Source organism: Amblyomma mixtum, chromosome 1 (genome assembly GCF_055824585.1).
Source record: "Amblyomma mixtum isolate Tamu chromosome 1, ASM5582458v1, whole genome shotgun sequence".
In the NCBI taxonomy this organism is placed as follows: Eukaryota; Metazoa; Arthropoda; class Arachnida; order Ixodida; family Ixodidae; genus Amblyomma; species Amblyomma mixtum.
The window spans coordinates 6,472,834-6,489,374 of NC_143012.1; the positions used below are offsets into that span (position 1 = coordinate 6,472,834).

At 47.0% G+C, this 16,541-nt stretch overlaps 1 protein-coding gene across 1 annotated transcript; it reads left to right on the forward strand.

Moving 5' to 3' along the window:
- The first annotated feature begins 342 nt into the window (after positions 1–342).
- On the forward strand, positions 343–14,893 carry LOC149365357 (uncharacterized). The gene is made up of 8 exons (XM_089568428.1): positions 343–557; positions 6,739–6,901; positions 9,035–9,141; positions 9,474–9,618; positions 10,538–10,732; positions 12,440–12,571; positions 14,220–14,344; positions 14,839–14,893. Exons 1-8 carry the CDS (start codon positions 397–399, stop codon positions 14,891–14,893), a joined length of 1,083 nt encoding a protein of 360 aa, XP_089424554.1. The 5' UTR covers positions 343–396.
- Positions 14,894–16,541: the final 1,648 nt, after the last annotated feature.

Genomic DNA, 16,541 nt, shown 5'->3' on the forward strand with positions numbered 1-16,541 from the left:
CGCCATGTGCTTCGAATACGTTTAAATCTGATTACACAGCTGCCAGTGAGACTATGTACGTAATGATTCCGAAGTAGGCGGAACACTCCAGTAATTTACCCCCTCCATACAGTAGACAAGGCGAGACTAGAGCATGGCGCATGCGCTGCCAACAGTGTAGGTGCAAAGACCGAGGATTAACGAAGCGCGGATGTTAATTGCTCTTAGGACAGAAGTCAGCGCAGTGGAGACAGCATACCGAGTTCTTTAGATCATACTGAGCTGCAAAGCACTTTTTGCGCACGCCCGAAGCACCTCAGCAGACGTTTTTTCCTCTTGCTTCTGCCCCCAACAGCTCCGGGTCTGCGTCGCTTCACCACAATATGCACAGTGAGCTACCTTCACGTTGGCCTCGTGATGCCCCCGGAAGCTAACTGCAACTACGTCTTCTACGATTCGCTCTTCTTGCGGCCGGAGGACACCTTCATGGGAACGTTCACCAACGCCTACCTGAAGCCCTTCTTCGATGCGGCCAGGCAGAGCAACACATCCCGCTTCGGGTTCTCTGTGCACGCACCGTAAGCTATCTCGTTCTCCTGGCTCGTGGATGATATTTTCCATCTCGCGAAACGAAAACTGTTAAAAAATGAATGACTACCGTTCTGCACAAATGTTTCTCCGTAAGCGCCAGGCTGCGTAGTGTGAGGTACTGGTATATCTTAGTTAAGCTTGTTATTACCTTGGTTTCCCCCTGTTAAACGTTGAAAATCCGGTATGTGTAACTATGACTAAAATAAACACGAGACAATGTGCAGTATCAATTGTCAATGGCAGTGAAATTGGCAGGTTGGTATCATTTTTCCTACGTTCAGCGGCTAACTGCCACGCGACAACCTCGGGGACTGAATTGAGTTTTTCAAATCCTGCGCCGCTCACCAGCAGTCCGACTCTCTTTTTCCTCCTTGGAACACGGCGCAGTTGTTGTTGTGACTGAGGGAAGGATGAAAAGGGCACGGGCCTGCCGACTGGCTCAAGCCGAGCCACCACCGCTGCCACGTGCCGATAGAAGAGAGTTGAAAGATAAGAGGAAAAAGAGAGAAAAGACGCGCGTCGCAACAACCGTGTCTGCCGAAGCGGACGCTGGCTCAACAAAAACAGATAACCGGCCGAAGGTAGCGCAGTAGCTGTTGTTGTTGTTGTTGTGACTGAGAGAAGGATGAAGAGGAAATCGCACGGGCCTGCTACTGGCTCTAGCCAAGCCACCACCGCTGCCACGTGCAGATAGAGGAGAGTTAAAAGATCAGAGAAAAGAGAAAAAGGAAAAAAGACGCGCGTCGCAGCAACAACTGCGTCCGCCGGAGCGGACGCTGCTCAAAAAAAAAGCGGCCGAAGCCGCTGTGTATTCCTCCACATTTATACACGCGGCGCAATCTCCTCGCGCATGCGCAGTAGCCCGCAGCGGCGAGCGGCGAGGTGTCCACATCTCGGTGGACACCCGATCCAGAAAGGCGCAGAACTGCCCTCTTGGAAAAGTGGACACCTCAATCGTGCTTTAAGCTAAGTGGCGGTAGTGTCAGGTGTGCGCTGCATGCGGTGGCATTGACAACGTTGTGCCAGAAACGCTGCGCTGAAGCCATAGGCCGTCGGCGTTCGTTGTGTTCAGTGGCGTTGGCGTTAACAACGTTTCACACTCTGATCGTTTTAAGGAAAGGAAGTGCGCATAATGGCTCCCTGGGTCAGTGGACGCAGCGCGCATGCGCAGTATGGTCGAGCAAGAGAGCATGCGAAACAGCGAGACTGTGGCCAAGCTCACGCTACAATAAAACCTCAAGAGGAAGCGGAACCTCAAGTTTCCAACCTTCGCATGCAAGGTTTCCCTGACACAATAACCTTTCCTATATCACTGGGACGCCGAAATTGGCCTCACTTTTACTCCGGGATGCCATATTCGCTGCTAAGTCACATCAATGGCCGTCGTCGAATTATCCGCTCTGTATTAAATGATTTGGCTTCAAGAGAGGCATGTGACACTCCATCCGGAGTTTTATTGCGAAAGCAAACATGACCCCTGCTGTGACGTCATGCCATCTGCCGTAAAAACCAGGGGCCCAACTCGCGCCGTCGCGTAGCGTGGCCGCAGCTACCAAGCGCGGCCTAACTCCTGCTCCTGCCACGCGCGGCGCGCTTAGCGGTCTGCTCTACGTGATAAATATGGAAATCAGGCTAGAAGAAAGTAATCTAGGTTATAATCTGTCGTACAGATTAGGCGGAAATGTAGTTGAGCAGCGACTCCCAGGTTTAATGTATGCGGACGATATTGTACTGTTAGCAGATAGCTATGAAGATTTACAAACTTTGGTTAATTGATGTGGAGACGAAGGAGACGCTCTAGGATTCAGTTTTAGCGCAACTAAATCAGGTGTGATGATTTTTAACGATACAACTGATCAGGTGCTTACAATACAAGGCCACCAAATACCCAAAGTGGCCGAATACAAATACCTCGGGATATGGCTAAACGAAGGGCAGATATACACGGAAAAGCATGAACAGACTCTTAGGGCAAAAGGACGAAAAGACGCCGGAATAATGAAACATAGGGCATTATGGGGGTACAACAAATATGAAGTACTGAGAGGTATTTAGAAAGGAATAATGGTGCCGGGACTTACTTTCGGCAATGCGGTTCTGTGCTTAAAGGCAGAAGTTCAGTAGAGATTAGACGTAAATCAGAGAGCTGTTGGAAGATTAGCACTAGGTGACCACGGCAAAACCACAAACGAGGCAGTACAAGGGGATATGGGCTGGGCATCGTTCGAAGCACGGGAAGCTAAGAGTAAAATACTATATGAAGAACGCCTGACGAAATTCGACGATAACAGGTGGGCAGCTAAGGTATTTAAATATTTATACAGAAAGAGCGTTGACTCAGAGTGGCGGAAAAGAACTAGAAAACTAACTAGTAAGTATGCCGGTCATGAGGACGGAGAAAGAAAGAGCATTAAACGACAGGTTAAAAACGCGGAAGTTAAAAATTGGATGAATTCAATGGAATAGAAACATAGTGTAGAACTACATCGATACTGGAAAAGGCAGACCAGGAAAGACTTTTTTTATGATATCTGCCCTACTTTTTGAAGCTAGGTCAGGGTGCCTTAGAACGCGCAGCTACAAAAAGAAATTTAACGAAGAAGATGACACATGTGCAGTGTGTGGTAGATCTGTGGAAACAATTGAACACCTCATAATCAAATGTGATGGTATCCATCCGGATGTCGATGCAGGCACAGTCACTCTTCCTGAGGCCCTAGGGTTTAAAGATAACAATGGTCATGTAAATAAATCTGCAGTGGAAGTTAGCAAAAAGCGATTGGAGGATTGGTGGCTGAAAAGCAGAGATGTTGCATAAGGTTAGAATTGTAGGAAACTGTAGGTAAAGATGATGGCGAATCTTAATGAGAATTGCCATCCCGGCCGCGGCGGTTGAATTTCTTTGGAGGAGAAATTCTAGAGGCCCGTGTACTGTGCGATGTCAGAACACGTTAAAGTACCCCAGGTGGTCGAAATTTCCGGAGCCCTTCACTACGGCGTCTCTCATAGCCTGAGTTGCTTCGGGACGTTAAACCGCATAAACCAAACCAAACCAAACCAAGCCAACACAGTAAACAAAAAAAAAATTCAGGGGGCACTTTGACTGTCTAAAGTGGGTAGAGGCGGAAGCGTTTTCCGCACCACCTTCGCTGTTTCTGTGGCACTGGTGGCGTCACATAGAATTGAGTACTAATTACTAAGTGATGACAAATCACTAATTATTGGTTAATTGCTGATTAATACCTGAATACTAATTAACTGCTAATTAATGACGCTTAAGCTTCGCCTTTAGGAGTGGAACGCGACAGCGCGTTGTAGCGCTGCCAGGGAGTCCACGGAACACCACCACCCGTTCGGCGCGATGCCTTGCCCTTTGAACGCAATGCTTTTTGAGGAAAGGAAATGGCGCAGTAATTCTCTGTCATCTCGGTGGACACCTGAACCGCACCGTAGAGGAAGGGAGGAAGTGGGAGTGAAAGAAGATAGATAAAGAGGAGCCGTAATGAAGAAAATGAAAATTGTATTTGAGGAAAGGAAATTACGCAGTAACTGTCTCACAAAATTCAGGGGGGCACTTTTTTGACCTAAAGTGTTTGGTTTGGTTTATGGGGTTTAACGTCCCAAAGCGACTCAGGCTATGAGAGACGCCGTAGTGGAGGGCTCCGGAAATTTCGACCACCTGGGGTTCTTTAACGTGCACTGACATCGCACAGTACACGGGCCTCCAGAATTGGTCACTGATGTGTGGTTAAGATGTTAAGCTTCGCTCCTAAGAGTGGAATGCGACAGCGTCTTGCAACGCTGCCAAGGAGTCCACAGAACGCCATCGCCCATTCGGTTCTACGCCTCGCTCGTCGGTAAATTGGTTTTTGAGGAAAGGAAATGTATCTGTGTCTCATTTGTCAGTGGACACCTAAACCTCGCCGGAAGGGAATGGAGGAGGATGAGAGTAAGTGAAGACACCGAATTCACTAGACGTGCCTTTGTTCATTCCAAACCATCGAGTTGGCATGGCGGAGTGGATAGCATGCTCGTCTCTCACGCCGAAGACCGGGGTTCGATTCCTGAGCTCGACCAATTTCTTAATCGGTTTTATTTATTTATATGGCCTGACTAGTAAAGCTAATTAGGCAAATTGGGTAATTAAGCAATTAACGAAGCTCAGTCCCACTTACTTGGAGCATCACTATACGATCCCTTCAATTGGTTGCATGGTTACTAGCCAAAGTACAATTGGCCCCGTTCGAAATTCGCGCACTGTGATGTCACGACCGTTTCGACCAATTGAAAAGCGTGACATTTTCTGTCGACAACTGCTGCTTACAACGATGAGACATTAAAGGCTTCCGCCTTAATAGTAAAGAAAAGCTGAGCATGGTGGCAATTGCCACCACCCCGTTTCAAAGGGGGCGCTCCTCTCCATCCATCCATCCATCCGTCACAGCTGCAAGAGCGGGGCTCCAACTTGGTGGTGGTGGTGGTGAAAAGCATTTATTTAGTATTTTACAGAGAGGTGCTCGGGGAGAGGCCTCTAATGGGTCTCACCCCTTACAATACTAGGCGGAGTTCCTCATTCCGGGATCCCGTTGGTCGAGACCGCTACACAAGTCCGCCGAACCAGGGCCTGCAGGCCGCAGCTACCAAGCGCGGCCTCACTCCCGCTCCTGCCGCGCGCGGCGCGCTTAGCGGTCGGTTCGGGTGTCCACCGAGATGACAGAGAATTACTGCGCCATTTTCTTTTCTCAAAAAGCGGTGCGTTCAAAGGGCAAGGCATGGCGCAGTAATTCTCTGTCATCTTGGTGGACACCCGAACCACAGGAAGGGAGGAACGCCACCACCCGTTCGGCACGAAACGCATTTTGAGGAAACGAAATTCTCAGCCATCTGGTGGACCCCCGAACCGCACCGTACAGGAAGGGAGGAAGTGGGAGTGAAAGAAGAGGGAAGCTTCTAGACAACCATCCGTTAGCGTCAGCCGCTCGTTTTGGCGACCGAGGCACGCATAAATCTCCCAGCACGTGGGGGACCTCGTGTGGTGAGTATAATGCCATGCAAAACAAATGGCCAAAACTTTCATAAACATAAACTTTACTAAGAGCACTACCAAGACACACCACCAGCCAAACCAGGCGCAGCCAGGGCTATTGCTTTCGCAACTTACCGGCTTAACCAAGCTAAGCCTCTGCCAAATTTTTTTCTGCGTACGTTGGGACGACGTGACAATATTTAATGCGCTACCGCGTGGAGCATATCTGAAAACAGATCAGTGATAGTGAGGTCCTCATCTAGCCGTCCTGCGCGAGAGATGGCGCCTCCTTTCCCGCTAATGATTGGAGTGAAAACGAACTGGGCGAAGAATGCAATGCGAATACGTCATAAACGACTGAGTGTGAGAGAAAAATTCCACCGGTCTTAAATCTTTTACTGTGTAGAGAAGTCATTGGACCGATACTGCGTGGTAATGAACATGAATGAATATTCTGCGTTCGGCAGACGGAGCGGAAGTTCACAGCAAGTTTCTTCACTGAACGAATGCCCAAAGTGATTTGCTAACTGTCAGCTATTATGTGATCGCAGTCCGCCCTCACATGATTTCTCATAAATGCTTAATTGTTACCTGGCTATAGGATTTCTGCTATAGGGTCTAACAGGGTCTTCTACAGCGGGATTCAGAACCCTATCGCTTACATTCGAGTCCAACTACTATCCGATCATTATCATGAAAACCAGCTCGGCTTGTCCGCTCCAGAATTATACCTCTTCCAACGATGTCCATTAGTCCTGCTCTGCGCTACGTGCTGCCAATCCATCCCAGCGAACATCTCAACGTTGATCAGCCCACGTAATTCTCTGTCGCTCCCAATACAACTTTATTCTTCGAGACAATTACACTAACCTACCTGCTATCGGTAATCTCTCTCCACAACAATCCCTGCCCTTCTCTATGTTCACATTGTCCTCTTGGCTCAAGCTAGGATATATTTACATCACCTCTATTCTCTAATCCACTCTGGTGCTTTCTTGCGTCTTTTTGCCGCACAAATACACTGAGCTGGCTTTCCAGGCGGCTCAAATGGCCCAGCTTCGGCTGATGCCGCAATAGTTAGTAGAGAAATGGCTTTATTCACTTCGACACGAATGCAAATTTTCCCGCCTTACTTCCTTCAGGGCTGTCGGTGGTTTCTCCACCGAGATCCGGTCGGTCGACGGCAAGAAACACTACAAGGAACACTGGCAGCGCAACGTCTACGGCTGGGGCTTTCTCAACATCCACGAACTAATCGTGAAGAACAGCCCGCAGGTGGTGATGTCCTCACTCACCGTACTCAAGGTTTGGTGTCTGAACCGCTGAGCCTGTTCGATTGAACGAGTCAAATACGTTTTTTAGTCCGAAAAGATGAATTCACTTTTTGAATTTTTAACCGTGTGAATAAATGGTTTTAGAATCATTTGACTAGCTTCACGTTCTTCTAATACAAATAGATGATGTTAATTTCCTCATTTTCTTTCATGTTTAATTGACTTCGTGTACAGTAAGAATTCAGACAAGCTAGATGAGGTGATGCTTGCGTCACGAGCCGTAAATAGCTGGTGTGTGGGGAACTGCACGTTGCTACTGCGCGCTCCCAATTAAGGCAATAAGAAGCGCGGCAGTAGCTGCGAGAGTAGCTTATCATGAAACCATATTTCAAGCCACTACGGTGGTTCAGAGTGTGTCGCTAAAGTGGAAGCGGCCATGTATATTACAGATATCCGCATCCATATTAACAGCAGCGCTGTAACGCCACTGTCGGCAGATATAGTGGCAGGCTGCATTTTCATAAAATCTTATTAAAAAGAATAATTAAAAAAACGGTCTTAAAACATTGACAAAACTGTGCGGCTATTTCCTAACGAAGAAAACAATGATGCGCCAAGTTACTTCGACTAGAAATAACTACCTGTCTTCGCCAAGGAACTATTCATAAGACGGTAAATATACTACCGGCGACGTATAGCCCACTTACCAGCATAGAGAGTTTTATCGCAGCAAGTTACCAGCCTCAAGTCTTCGCTCACCTTCTCTGCCAGTATCAAATAAAATTACTGATAAAACCAGCCGTTATTCACTCCCTTTTACACACAAAGGACAACACCAAGCACAATATGCCAAGATGCATTCATTCGCCTCCAACACTTTGTTTAAGACGAACGCGTACGAGTTTTAAGGTTTTCTTTTTTTTGCTCTGCAAGCATGATTGCTTCGGAAAGTCTATACATCCTGTTCTTTTTACATAGCGACTTATTCTGGCGGGTATAAGTCAACTGACGCGTAATTAAGAACCTGAAAACAGCGCTGAATCAATTCGTGGACTTAGGACAAAAAAAAAATTACAAGTATTCACTTCAAAGGGCGTAAATGTTTTCTTACGATGGCATGTTTTGGTCTAAATTTATAAAAGAAAGGACTAATTCGCGGCTAATAAGCGTTTTCACGACCTGTAAGGTCTGTGTTGTTTTTGCTTGTAAAACACCAGGTCTGATCAGTGTTGCGCGAACAGCATTTACAAACGCATTTTCTAAAAGCAAAGTAAGCGTCCGCTCAATGAGCGCAGTGAGATGATGCAAATCTCACTGACAAAAAAAAAAGCTAACTAGTAATGTCGGGGAACAACTTAACATTTCAATAAACGTGTGTCTACATGATCCGGCAATGGAATGACCTTGAATGGCGCTATTGGACTGTTGTATGTGCATGTGCGTGCAGTTGTTGGGATTCACACACTAGAATTATTTGCCGAGCTTGATCGTAGTCTGGGAAGTTTTCTGAATTCATCGGTCCCTATAACACATCTCTGGGGCTTGCAAGCCAAATGAATAACAGCATCAAATTCTATACTTTCAAGCAAAATTTTAATAAACGTCTATGCATTAGTGGGTTTAACAATTGGCTGGATATTCAATTTTCAGGCGCAGGCAATCAACAGTTGCATTTTGGAACAAGGAGGCCTTTTCTGTCACCCGCGCTGCTTGGTGTTGGCTGCTTATTGTTTTTTACGTTTGAAGATAAGTATTTGCATGCTGTTACAGTGAGTCAGCATATACGCTCAACAGCAGCAACAGCAGGCTTGTGCATGCGCATGCGCTAATCACGAGCTAGCAGGCAGCCGCAGTCTTCGAAGTCGGCTCCACGGCTGACAGAAAAAGTTGAAATGTTTTGATATCGGCAGGGCACAGCACAGTTTCTGGCCATTCGGTATTTCATTCCTTCTTTGCTTCATTTCTTCAGTTCATTTCTTTGTGTTGTCGTGGAGCAGCACTGGTTTCCTGCGCGGGGCTGGACTGCTAAGCGTGAACGAAATTCCGAAATAACTGTGGCAGCGTACGCAACCGTTATGCTCATACTTGACTGGTGCTGGCGTCTGTCGCCGTTGTGGCTCACGTACTCTGCACAGCTTTGGGATTACAGCGCTGCGTATCGCAGGAGTTGGAAGAGATCGCGGCTGCAGAAGGCAAGAATGCTTCCAACATGGTCATCGGACTTTACTGCCGGCCTCAAACGACCTGTAATCAAGTGGCGGATTACATGAAGTGAGCGTTCGATGTTTTGATTTCTTTCTTTTCCAAGGAGTGCGTTGGCACAGAGATTGGTAGTTTTGCTGCTGTTTTGTTTTATTAATTCTCATCGTATTTTTTAAACACCCCAGCATATGCCCATAGGGTGTTTTCCATGTCGTGTAGCCGTAACAGTGTCCGGAGTTTGTTTCTTCCCAAAGCGTTGCAAACAAAGTACCCGTCCGACCGTCCGTCTGTGTATGTCTGTCTGTGTCTGTGCGTCTGTATCGGCATGTAGTGCGTCATGAGGAGCGGTTAGCGACTGTTCGTCCGCAGTTTGGTATTCAATATTATTACTGTACTTGCAGGACGACATTCATCCCTGGAGGAGTGGTGATTCTGGGACACTTATCTCACCGCGACAACAACATCACTGAATGCTTCATACTAGGGCCGACCTTAAGGGTCACCAAGGGCAAAAACTACCAAAACGCGAGCTACGTGCATACTTTGGTGAGTTCCAAAATCATTCACTTCCCTGAGTTTCTAATCCTGCATGGTGCATGTTGCATAGCCTATTAGTTGCGCGTGTATCATAAAGGCCCAAAATTGGGTACCCTTTCTCTATGCTACCTAAATCACGAAACTCGGCGAGAGGAAGCTTAACACGTACCTCTCCAATTAACACTTTCCTGTGCCACTCGCAGCTAGTTTATCGACGCAAAATTTCTAAACTTGTCCGCCCACCTAACTTTCTGCCGCCCCCTGCTACGCTTGTCCTCTCTTGGAGTCAAGTCCGTCACCATTACCAATCATTCGTTATCTTGCCTGTGCATTAGATGCTCTGCCCAAGCCAGTTTCTTCTTGATTTAAACTAGGATGCCATTAACTCGCGTTTGTTTCCTGTCTGTAAACGCAATATCTATCATTTTTCTTTACGTAGCTCGTTGCGTTGTCCTCATATATGAGTTAAAACCTTTTCGTTAGTGTCCACGTTACTGCCCTTTAGGCGTATCGTTAAGATACAGCTGATATATATTTATGATACTTGCACAGCAGCTAAACGGAAGGCGAAGTTGGGGCGGTAATTAGGTGGTAGCCTGGCATCACCTAGTAGGTCGTAGCTCCTGCCGATAAATGACGTCATGCTAGTGCACATATCCACATTTGGCTTAATTACCCAAGTCGAGTGATTTTTTTTTCACTTCCATATAGGTCAATTCGTGCTTAGAGTGCTCGAAAGAGGCTTTCTTCAATTACCGTTCGCTTAGAGATCTACACCAGCCTAAATCAGTACGCTGCAATCTTCGATGTAGCCATGTTGAGCGGATGGGACACGAGCCAGCAGCGATTACTTCTGCAGGAACTGAAAACTGCTTTTTTTTTCGAGCGAAAAATGCAACTCGGCTAATTCATTCCCACGTTTTCACAGCAGGATTCAATGGCAGCGGTGAGGCACTTACAAAAGACGCGCGGCATCGACACCATGTACGCTGTGTCATTCACGATGGCGGGACGTTGGTACCAGCCAAGATATCCGGATAATCATTTCGACAAAGCAGGAAAGTACCGCCCAGGGAACCCCTGCAAAACGGGAGACTACTCGCAAACTGCATTCGTGCCAGAGGCAAGTCTCGCCCCGCTTGCTGCGTATGCGATATGCTCACAGCGTTGAATGCAGCGAGAACTGCACCATCAAGAAGAGACAAATTCAGTGCGAATTAAAGTGCACTGGGTCTGTGTGACTTCTCTTCCACCAAAATGCAAAAAAAAGGAGTGGTGTTGAAGGAAATTTTACATGCCACCAAACCACCTACGTAAGGTGGCCAGAGGAAACAGCCAGGACCCAAATAAAAGTTTAGCAGTATGCAGCGTCAAAGAATTTGCAAAGAAGCTCATTGTGCGGAGCTCACCTGTGTCACGCGAAATGACATCATCGTCAGTGACTTAACTACTCGACACGCAGGCCACAGTAATGGCTCATGTGGCTTACTATAATTCTCATCTGACACTCAATTCAGTGCCTCATTCCGCGGAACAAAGACTGACTGGAAACTGGGCCCAAAGACCACATGGACACTATAATAGACCGTGTTACTCACTATAATTGTCATGTGACCCATTATCAGTGGCTTGTTTCCGGAGATCGCGTCATTGTCACGAAATGGCGTCATTAACAAGTTACTGTCCCCGTTGACGTCATTATAGCCATGTGACTTATTTTCCAATGGGTGACGTGAGCCATTCAACTAACTATAAATAGAAGACTCCCTTAACAGCTTACGCGGAAACACGTCCATACAGGAACATCCCTTTGATATTTTTAGTGCGCTAGAACTTATAGTGGCCATTTTCCCCGTTTAGCGTTTGTGCGTTTGTCGCTTTGTCTGCCTGAAGCCTGTTCTCTGGCAGGCTTCTCACCTGCCCACAGGTGGTAGACAACCTGCCCCAGGTGTATATGCCTAGCAACGAGCCCACCGTGTCAGGGAGCAGTTCAGTCGCGAGAGGTCGCTCAGGAAGAGCAACTCGGCCGCAACCCAAGTCACACCGATGGCAGCACCAGCTACAGAAGGGCAGTGGCGCATCGCATGACCATTTTACCACCGCGCCAGGAGTGGCGGAAAGACTCCCATGGATCTGAGCGTAGGGACCAATCCCGTATTATGGACATTAACCCATTATCGCTATTCGAACAACTGCCATGCGTGGACACTGGATCTGAACAGCGCAACTGAATTGGTTTGGTTTGGTTTGTGGGGTTTAACGTCCCAAAGCGACTCAGGCGATGAGAGACGCCGTAGAGGAGGGCTCCGGAAATTTCGACCACCTGGGGTTCTTTAACGTGCACTGACATCGCACAGTACACGGGGCCTCTAGAATTTCTCCTCCAAAGAAATTCCACCGCCGCGGCCGGGATCGAACCCGCGTCTTTCGCGTCAGCAGCCGAGCACCATAACCACTGAGCCACCACGGCGGCTAGGAACTGAATTGAAAAGCGATCTGTTAGAACACCTGACTCGCATTTTTTTTTCCTTTATTCGCACTCACTCGTTTCCTTTTGCCGCCGCGGTGGCTAAGTGGTTATGGTGCTCGGCTGCTGACCCGAAAGACGCGGGTTCGATCCCGGCCGCGGCGGCTAGAATTTCTTTGGAGGAGAAATTCTAGAGGCCCGTGTACTGTGCGAAGTCAGTGCACGTTAAAGAACCCCAGGTGGTCGAAATTTCCGGAGCCCTCCACTACGGTGTCTCTCATAGCCTTAGTCGCTTTGGGACGTTAAACCCCATAAACCAACCAATCGTTTCCTTTTAATGGCCTCTCTGCTTTTTTTTCCCAGATCTGCGACAACACATCCCTCACATACAAATCGACATTTTACTACGCTACGGCCGACAGCACTATATTCGCATTCGATAAGACTCACGGTTTTACGGTGACTGTTGACAACGGGGAATCTATCAGAAGAAAGGTAAGCTGCCTTCACTTCTCCGGCTCCGAAGCTCACCGAGTACATTTGTCTTCCCTTTTCAAGTGAAGATGTGGCCAGGGCTTTGAGGTCTGACTTGAGATCTTTGCACTGCGCCGCATGGATTACACACGAATGGATAGTGATTCCAGCAGCGCGGGAGATATAATGCTGGATAGAAGAGGATTGGATTTGCGTTATTTTTGAACTGAAAATGCCTTGAAAAAGTTGGCGTTCCAATGCCGTACTAAATGAGAGACAAAAGGCCTCATAACTTTAAAGTTAGCTTGCCACACAACAATCCTGTTTTGAGAAAGGCGAAGACATATACGATTTTGTTCTTCCTTTCCGCTGCGCAGCGAAGTGCCATTTCTAACTTCACTTGCTCCCTGAGCAGCGGGTAGCGGTTAAGGGGAATTCCCAGGTTTTTCTCCAACTGCCTCACGGCAGGAGCTCTACACAAAAAGATTATTTTAATATACTTATATTCCTCACAACACTGACACTATCAATACGCCCTTAAATATTATCATTGGTAAAGGTACTGTACCCTGCAATATGGTACTATTTCGTGTTTTTTGACTTCCCTGCATCTTATAAAAAATACGATGCCGTTATGCCTCTGTTTTCGCGCGTTAGATTTGTTTTTGGGTAAAACGAACAATTGATTGTCCGAGTTGGCAAACTTATTCTCTTTCTTTTTTCGTTGTAAATATCCAGCTGGAAAACAATTTTACAGCGAAATCTACACGTACGTGACCTTTCTCACGAGATTATTTCGTCAGTGGTCATGTGCGCTGTGAGAGCAAGAGGTGAGACTATCGACATGCTCCCCGGTGAGCAGCGCTGTGTACCTGCTAGTGTTACTGTCCATATTTGATGGTAACAATCCGCCGTTTTTTTTAATACATATGGAGAGCGATGTCACAAAGCCTTAAAAGCGATGTTCCTTGCAGCTATTTGATGTTCACGGAAAGTCGCAAAGTTGCGTTTCTATCACTGCCTGACACCCTCATGTTCAAAATTCGTAAAATTTTGAAATCAATTGGTGAATCCTCCGCCATGGCGTGTAATCAAACATTAACGTCCCGCATCATGCACGTCCTCCAGTTACAGTGGCTTCGCTGTCAGCGACGTTCGCTGAGTATCCGGTCCCTTGCAAGAATTTCAAACCTTGTTTACCAAATTTCAACATCAGTGGGCACCTTTCTGGCATCTTGTCGTAGGTTTCTTTTTTTGTCACATTGCTTGCTTGATAAAATATCTCCCCCCCCCCCCCTCCACGCTTGCCGCCCCTCTCAGTAGCCTTTGATGCCTTTCAATTCCCCCCACCTCGCACGAATGCAGCGATCGTCCTAGACTGGCGCTAGTATCAAAAACAGATTATAGTTTGAAATGCAATCACTACCCTTAACTACACCTTTAGATGTGCACACAGCATTACACAATAACGGCATAAAACATAAGTAATCCGACGCGGGAATGAGCATTAAGGTAATCACCTTTATTAAGCCTTAAGGTATAAGCCTGTTTTTTTTTCCGTATTATGCTGTCAATATTATTGTGACCTTTCGCACTTTAATACCTCCTGGTTTTAATGAAAAACAATGAAAATGCAATGAATATTACACTCTGACGCCTGCTATTGCAGATTTGCAATACCTGGGCAAACAACACGGACCTCTTGGCTGGTCTTGCAGTTTACGACGCAAACTATGATGGCGCATCCAAGAACTGCCCCCCGTTTCAGGGGGCCCCTTGGAGTTTTCTGGAACGGTTTGGCACCGCCCGAAATTTGCTCAATACGTGGGGAGCCAGCAAAATTGGAAATTTCTCGACAACATGCTACTCGCGTAAGTATAATAAGCACCTGCGACGGTTGACCCCTAACGGACACTTTTTTTTTCAAAAATGCTACCATTATAGGTCATTCAGAACTCGCTCTGCCATCTGTCTGCTAAAAAAAAAAATTGCTTTGTATGAGCCCTTCGCATCTTGAACCGATACAGAGTGGCAGAAATCAAGACAATCTGGACTCGCCATGAGCCAGAAATGAAGATTTTTTTTCCCCGTTTCTTTCGAGCTAGGTCTGTCACATCTGACTCATTTCTGGATCATGGCGGGTCCATCTTTTCGCGTGTTTTCTGGCATACTGTATCCGGTTTAAGGCGGGAAGGGTTCGTTCAAAGCATTTTTTGGTTCGCCGACAAACGGCAGCGCGGCTACTAAATGACCATTTTGGTGCCATTTTCGAGCCCCCTCTTGTGCAGAGTGGGCACAAGAAGAGGCCTGAACGCGTTTCTACGCTTCTACTGGAGTGGGTGAACGCCGCCCAAGAGCCCTGGCTGCCATTCATTAAAAACAAAGGCTGACATCATCTATCTCTTGCATAGTTGTCGGCGAACCCGATACGCAGAGCGGTTGTTCTAAGGAGTTCCCACAGTATAATTGTGGAGCATACCGCGGAGTTTCTCATGCATGCTAGTAGAGGGAAAGGAGGCGACGTGGAACATCATCCGTCGCTGAAATGTTGTGAAGTAATGGCTGCACTTTAGCCTGGCTAGTGTTGGTCGAAAGCGTGCATTCAATCCTAACAGCACGACTTGACTGCGGAAACAGTTATAAAGGAGATAGGTTTTAAAAAGCAGTTGGGCTGTAAGTTCGAAGGCAGTTGAAAGTCTCGGGGTTGCTTGCGCGACATTAAATGATGATGACTGGGAAAGGCGACGTATAAATGTGACCTTACGGATTCTCCCAGACATAAAATACGCGAGAGTCGAATTTGAATCTGAGCGTCACGCAATGACCAATCTGAAAACATTCCGCCCTGCCCATTCTCGTTCACTCTGATGTGGATTAACGAATATTCGTTTTTTTTTTTACTCCAGCGCTAAATATAACTTTTCATTCTTCTGGGGGAGAAACACCGCGGTGGCACCAAATGCAACGTAACATGTACTACGTTAAGTCGATCCTTTTGAATGACTATAAAATTAGTGCAATAAAATGAAAAAAAAATGGAAGAAAAAGATGCAGGCAACGCGAGCGCTCGAATTGCTTGATCTCTTCGCACTGTTTTTTTTTCTCTCGCTAATTTTCTGAGAAACGTACACTGTGTGCCTGAAAATCAGGAGAATCCGGCTAAATTATACTTTTGGGGGTGTAAGCTGGCGTCTTTTGTTTAGGTCTTACTGCGTCCGCTGGTCCTTAAGGGTAACGGAGTGGATTCCAAGAGAAGGCAAGCGTAGCAGGGGGCGGCAGAAAATTAGGTGGGCGGATGAGACATTTGCGGGAATATGGTGGCCGCGGTTGGCGAAGGACATGATTAATTGGAGAGACATGGGAGAGGTTTTTGCCCTGCAGTGGGCGTAGTCAGGCTGATGATGATGATGATGACCGCAAGTCGCAAAGCTAACTCAAAAGTTTCAAAATATTCAAACTCCCCTATGACTAATGCCTGGTCTACATTCTGTACGCAGTGCCCTGAACTGACGAAGATGCTCCGCAAGACAAGACAGCCCTCCGGAATTTGGCTTGCGGACTCTCCCCGGTCTCTAACGGATTTAATTCATTCCTGCGCTCGCTTATTTCTTCATAACGCTATTTTTCCATTACTTTTTAATTACTTTGTATTTAATTTGATACTTATGTAGACACTGATGTAGGAAACGTGCTTTTGGTCGTTATGTTTTCTCATCTGTGCCACGGTTTTCCGAGTGTAGACTGGCTGCTCATGGCACCACTGTGGACTTTCCGGTTTCTTCTGTAGAGAGAAATGCAGAAAGGGCAAGCATCCATGATACAAGAGAACCAGTAATGCGCATTGCACGTTCACGAATCTACAGGGTCGTTCGTGCTGGCGCTTCTCATCGCCGTCACAAGCTACTAATCATGGTGACGGTAGATAAAGAGAGGCGATTCAGACATCGTTGTCGGCACCCAGCGGAAAATTGTGAATGTACTTCCAGTATCT